This window comes from Arachis hypogaea, chromosome 13 (genome assembly GCF_003086295.3).
Source record: "Arachis hypogaea cultivar Tifrunner chromosome 13, arahy.Tifrunner.gnm2.J5K5, whole genome shotgun sequence".
Lineage (NCBI taxonomy): Eukaryota > Viridiplantae > Streptophyta > Magnoliopsida > Fabales > Fabaceae > Arachis > Arachis hypogaea.
The window spans coordinates 29002242-29009276 of record NC_092048.1 but is presented as its reverse complement, the minus strand read 5'-3'; the positions used below and the strand labels follow the sequence as shown (position 1 = coordinate 29009276).

At 36.9% G+C, this 7035-nt stretch overlaps 1 protein-coding gene across 1 annotated transcript; it reads right to left on the bottom strand.

Moving 5' to 3' along the window:
- Window positions 1-5612: 5612 nt before the first annotated feature.
- Window positions 5613-6269, bottom strand: LOC112733233 (uncharacterized). Its single transcript, XM_025782123.1, has one exon. The coding sequence runs from the start codon at window positions 6267-6269 to the stop codon at window positions 5613-5615; it is 657 nt and encodes a 218-aa protein (XP_025637908.1).
- Between the last annotated feature and the right edge of the window lie 766 nt (window positions 6270-7035).

Below are 7035 nucleotides of genomic sequence, written 5' to 3'. Positions count from 1 at the left end.
CAGGTGCACAAGTGAGATTTTGTTTATTGTCGTTGGTAAAAGGAATGCCATCTGTATATAGAGGATGAAAATCCTCTTGAACATTAGGCGATCCTGTTTGTTACCAACGCCAATATCCATCATCTCATCTGAAGATTTTTGAGGGTCTTACCCTGAAATCTTCTAAAAATTTCTTTATCATCTTCAGAAAGATCCTTATAATTGACTTTCTGAGGAAATAGATCCCCTACAAAAAGAAAAACAACATAGTATGAAAATAAGTTCAAATACACCCAAGCATCAATTGAAATACACCCAAGCATCAGTTCATATACACCTATAATTTTTAGCGAGTTACCTGATGCGTTGATGCCAAGCGCAACACCTATTGTTTTTGGTCTTATTTTAAAAGAACCATAGCCGGTTTCCAGTCTGTTCTCCCCTAATTTGAAGGAGTTAGCCAACTCCCTTAATACTTGGTGATGCACCCTTAGTGGCAGGATGTGCATCAAGCCACCGAATCCCAAATCCTTAACAATCGTTTTCTTCTCCTCACTCATGTTTCTGAATTTCTCACTTAACAAATGTGTTGCACACTTAAGGTCTTTGGTTTGCTGTAAACAAAGCAAAATTATAGTCAGATATATTTCTATTATATAAAACTGATTTTATCTAAGACATATATTTGTTCTTACATTTTTTCAGCTTGGTTTCTCGCTGCCATTTTTTCTGAAATGAAAAATACACCCATAGATATCAGTAAGATACACCCATAGATATGAGTCAGATACACCCATATATATCAGTCAGAATCACTCAAACATGCATTAATATACAAGGTCAAGCAACATTACAAGGTCAAGCAATATACACCTATGGACAAGCAAATATAAGAACAGTTGTAACTGCTGACTATTACAGTATATCAGTTCAGAAATATACACCCAACAAATTATGCCAAATACACCCAACAAATTACTCCATATACACCCACCAAACTACGGAATATACCCCAAAAACTAGTTACCAGAAGAACTAGAACAACAAGAACAGTAACACCTAGAAGAACTAAGAAGAACAGTGTAACCTAGAACCAAGAATAACAGTAAAACCTAGAACAAGTAGAATATTATAAACTATAAAATGAGACGTAGAACAAGAAGAACAGTAAAACCTACAACAACGTAGAAGAACAGTAAAACCTAGTTCTTCGATTTCGAAATGTGAAAAATATACATGATGAGTAAAATAGTAACGTAACGTACCTTGAGTATTATAACTTTATTTTTTCTGGAGATTCTTGATCGAGAGTTCTATGTTGTATTGATGGAGAGTTCGAATCTTCGCGACGATTGCTATCTCTGCCATTTGCAATGTTGCTCGAAAATGGAACGGTTGTGTTTTCTTCGAATGGCTTGGAGAAGTGGAAGAGTGCGTCATTAAGGAGCGGTTTTCGCGAAGCGCGAGTGTTGAGTGGAGCGCGTGAATGTTACGCTCCATTCAATGTAATTCAGTGCACGTGTGCAAGAATTATGGGTTGGGAGCTTGTATGACTTGTAGGGCCTTTTTACTTGTATGTGTAGCAAGCCCAAAATTTTTAATATACCTTTTTTCAGCCAAGATAGAATCTTATAAGATTGAGATTTATCTTTTGGCATTTTTAAAATTTTCTGAGATAAAATAGATTAGAAAAACATAGAGTAAGACCGAGAGAAAGAAGAGGTACGTGTGGACGTCATTTTTCAATTCAGTAATGATGACACGACAATTTTTGGGTTAGCTATGGATGTTTGGTGGAATTTGAAGTTGTAAGGAAAGTTATAATTAGTATCTTAAAGCAAATCCAGTGAATTTTTTTTTACTCTTTGTTTATAACCCATTTGTCATAAAAAAAATAATTTTACTTTAATTTTTGTGTCATAAATTATAAGAATTAAAGATGTTGTTCTCTTCTTCAATAAGAGAGAATCACTCTACTCCCTATTAAAGTCTTACCAATAATTTTTTTTGTAAATAATTAAAAAAAAGTTGAATTAATTTGGATTTATTTTTTAACAAAAATTAGCAGAAATTTAGATAGAAAAATTAAAAAAAAAGAATTGATGAAGATTGAAAAAAATTATGATAATAAAAGTGTGTATAAATATTATTTATAGAATAATAAAATATTATTTTATTCCATTTAACAATCTTCTAATATTTTTTACTTTGAATTATGATAACTTTTTGCTTCCTACTGTTGGTAGCAATCGTTATTCCACTCATTAACTATTTAATATTTATTTTTAATTTATTTTTTAATTCTATTGACAATCAATCAAGTTCCTATTCAAAAGGGTACTTGTTGCTTGAAAATATATGCAGGAATTTTACTCTATTTTTTTTAATCGATGAATTTTTTTTCTCTGACACTACAATAAACGAGGCCTCAAAATTTGATCTACTGAAAATGTTCTTAAGAGATGACAATTTGTTGGTGGTTCAGAATTTAGAATGAAAGAATACAAAAGTGTGTGAGAACTTAGATTTTATTTGGATGGATGTAATGTAACACCCTAAGTTCTTATACTATCGTGGAGGTTTTTAAAATAAGGTGCCACACTTGATTAAGCAAAGAAATGACTAAATCGTTACGCAAGGAAGGAGTAAATACGTGTAGAGCGGAAAACGAGTAGCGCTAAAACGTTGGGATTTGAATTAAAGTGAAATAAACATCTTAACCATGAGTACGTTTCAAAATACTTATAGGAAACTAAAACAGGAAAAGAAGCTAACTACGTCCTAAACTAATCTCGTCGAAGAGGCTCCCCTACTTGCATCCTATCCTATCCTTGATCAGGAGTCTTTAGTTATTCACGAATCGAGGTACCAGGGGTCTCCCTCCAACACCCTTTCGCGCAGTGAAGACCCGGTTCCGTTGTGTGGGATGAACCAAAACTCGACGGGGTGCCGAAGTGGGGGAATGGGGTACGTATTCCACCTTTGGACTTCCGCAAGGGTTCAACTTCTCCTCTGGATCCGCCTCCATGGTGTCTTCCTTCTGGCCAGGGTCGTCGGATTCCTCTTCCTCGGCTTTGGAGTCGGACTCGAGGTGTACCACCTTAGGTGACCGCTTTCTAGATGTTGAAGCATTCCTATCTAGGAAGGTTATGACGGGCAGCTGGGGTTCTTCTTCCACGGGTTCTCGACCTAAGTGGATAGTCTGGAGCACGGTAGTAGTGGTCGCAACTACCCACGCGTGCTTTGAGGGGTCATACTCAGAAGTTACCCTCGGGGGCACTGCGTCGTCTCTATCCGCTATGCCATGTTCTTCTGGAGATAGTATGGGAAAAGAAAGGGAGTGAGAACCTAACGTCTCAGTAGGAGTGCTATGTAACACCTCCATATCCATCTCCAGCCCACGTGCGGGATTTTAAAAACAAGCGTATAACATGGCATGTAATATGCATCTTCTTTTTCGTAAAACATGTGTGTAAAAGAGAGGGAAAACATATAGGAAAATAGAAGGATAACATCAACATAATCATAATTAAATCTAAGGAAAACATAGAACTCAAGCTTTCATTCGTGCCTTCTTCTTTCTTAATTTATAACTTATATGGAGGGTATTGAGCTCAAACCGATATAAGTGGGAGTCTCCTTCCCTTACCGAAGGTTCTTATCCCAAACGTTTTGGCGATCACCTTCCCTTACCGAAGGATCATATCGATATCTTGTCTTTGGGGGTCACCTTCCCTTACCGAAGGATCATTCCCTCAGTTTAATTTACACACAAGGTTATTTAGACATACACAAGAAGAGAGTCATATAAAAAGATATATTATTATATAAAATTGATGGGATAGTCCCCTTTCCTTACCGAAGGTTCTTATCCCAAATGTTTTTCGATCACCTTCCCTTACCGAAGGATCATCTCGATCGATCACTTTCCCTTACCGAAGGATCATATCGATATCTTGTCTTTGGGGGTCACCTTCCCTTATCGAAGGATCATTCCCTCAGTTCAATTTACTTTTGGGTTGTTTTAAACGTAAACAAGGGAAAAATCATATAAGTGCACATAATAAGAATATTAAATATTTTGAAGAAAAATATGTACTCTTGACTTTAAAGGAATAATGATAGAAGAGATCACATAGATGCACATAGGATTAAATTTTTAAATAAAATATTTGAGAAAGCATGTACTCTTGACTTTAAAGGAATGATGATAACATAATGGTATAATAGGTTACATGGATGCACATGATGGAATAAGGTAATTTAAATAATTGAAGTAAAATATTATAAATAATAATATAACCATGTAAGAGATCACACATATATCTATATGTTGAACAAGACATAAGAAGGCATGTACTCTTGGCCCTAAGGGAATATCAATATAATAATATAGGATATTAATTAGCTGAATAAAACAATTATAAAAAAACATGTACTCTTGACCCTAAGAAGATATTAATGATATAATGTAAAAAGTATAATCTAAGTGCATATAGTAAGAAAGTGAATGTTTGAAATACTTGGATTAGATATTATAAAAAGTATGTACCCTTGATCTTTAAAATAAAGGAACAATAATGATATAAGGGGTTATTTAGTTGCATATAATAAAATAGGGTTCCTTGAACAAGATATAAAAAGGAGCATGTACTCTCGATATTAAAGGAATAATAATAATGTAACGGTAGCAAAGGTCATGTAAGGGCACATAGTAAAATTAGGGAATGTTAAATAATTTAATAAAATGTTATAAAGGGGCATGTACTCTCAACATAAAAGGAATAATAATAAGGTAACGGTATCAAAGGTCATATAAGGGCACATAGTAAAATTAGGGAATGTTAAATAATTTAATAAAATGTTATAAAGGGGCATGTACTCTCAACATAAAAGGAATAATAATAAGGTAATGGTATCAAAGGTCACGTAAGGGCACATAGTAAAATTAGGGAATGTTAAATAATTTAATAAAATGTTATAAAGGGGCATGTACTCTCAACATAAAAAGGAATAATAATTAAAGGGTCATGTAAATACACATAGAAAAGATATGAGATACATATTAATGGATTTCAAGAGGGTATAATTGACAAAATAAATAATCATGCTCAATGTAGATGAGAGATAAGCAAAGAATAATTCATGCCATAAAATACATGAAAGGTGATAGCCATGCATGGATGGAAGAAAACAAAATAAAGCATACTACATGCCATCATAAGTAAGAAAGGCATAATTCCCTACCTTCTTTTCTAACGCTTCTTTGAGCTTGCCTCTTGTGTTTGCCCACAGAATGTTATTTCTTTGTAGAGAGAGAAGGGAGAGGATAAGTGTTTGAGAGAAGTGATTTTCTACCTATGGGTGCTCCCCTATTTATATACATTTGGGGATGAGGTGGTTGGGATATTTTTAAATTTCAAATTGAGGGTGGTTACCAGGTTCCTATCCAAAATTTCAAAATTCTAAACTTATCTCCTAACTGATTTTCAAACTTCAAATTTAATTTTGTTTCTAGAATGGGCGGTTGTTACATTATCACCCCATAAGAAAAGAATTTGTCCCCAAATTCCATGTCTGAACTTGGTCGATAAGGGTCGTTTAGATAACTTAGGGGTCCTACTGAAATTTTCTTACTGTTGGGGAGAAAGGAGATCCTCACCACGATTGTTACCTGTAAATAAGTCCGGGAGCTCCTGTCTCATGTCTGCCTCTTTTTCCCATGTGTAGTCTCTGGAATTACCGCTACCCCATGCCACCTTTACCAGTCGTATCGTCTTGCTCCTTAGTTGCTTCGTGCTTCTGTCTACAATCTCTATGGCTGGTAGTTCAAAGGTCAGGTCGTCTTTGAGTGTTACATCCTCTTGCTGCAACACCTGGCTTGGATCGTGCTGGTATTTTCGGAGTTGGGACACATGGAACACGTCATGTAGTCTTGATAGATTTGGTGGTATGGCAAGATGGTATGTCGACTTTCCTATACGTCGGAGGATTTGGAATGGACCCAGGTACCGGGGGCTTAGTTTTTGTACCTTAAGAGCCCTCCCTACCCCGGTGGGGGTGATTTTTAGGAATACGTGATCGACTTCCTGAAATTCGAGGGGTTTCCTTCGTTGATCTGCATAACTCTTTTGTCGACTTTGGGCGGTGCGCATTCCTTCTCTTATCCTCTTGATATCTTCCGTGGTCTGTCTTACTAACTCCGGTCCTAAGTAGCCTTTCTCTTCTGGTCCGTACCAGCATAAAGGAGATTGACATCTTTGCCCGTACAGTGCCTCATATGGTGCCATCCCGATGCTACCATGGTAACTGTTGTTATAAGCAAACTCGATCAGTGGTAGGTGACTCTCCCACTTTCCTGGTCTGTCCAGGACACAAGCTCATAACATGTCTTCCAACGTCTGGATGATCCTCTCCGTTTGTCCATCTGTTTGCGGGTGGTACGATGTGCTCAGGCACAATTTTGTCCCGAATGCCTTCTGCAGTGTGTTCCAAAACCTCGAGGTAAATCTTGGGTCTCTGTCCGAGACTATGGTTGTTGTAACCTCACGATCTCTTTGATATATAACGTGGCTAGTCTTTCCAATGAGTCGGTCGCCTTGACTGGTAGAAAGTGGGCAGTCTTTGTAAGTCGGTCCACGATGACCCATATAGCGTCACACCCTGTTTGAGTACGAGGTAGTCCCATGACGAAATCCATCGATATGTCCTCCCATTTCCACTCTGTGATGCCAAGGGGTTGCAATACCCTTGATGGTTTCTGATGTTCAATTTTTACCTTCTGACAAACCAGACATTTATTCACGACCGTAGCTAAATCCTTTTTCATCCCTGGCCACCAGAACATCTTTTTCAAATCATGGTACATCTTTGTCATGCCAGGATGAATGGTAAAATCTCCTTTGTGGGCTTCTTCCGCAATCTTGCCTTGAAGATCGCCTTCCTTTGGGACACAGATTCGACCTTGGTATCTCCACACCTTGTCCTCTCCTTCGGTAAAGCCTTTCAATTTTCCTTCTTTGACAAGGCTCAGGGTTTCTTAAAAATCGGAATCGG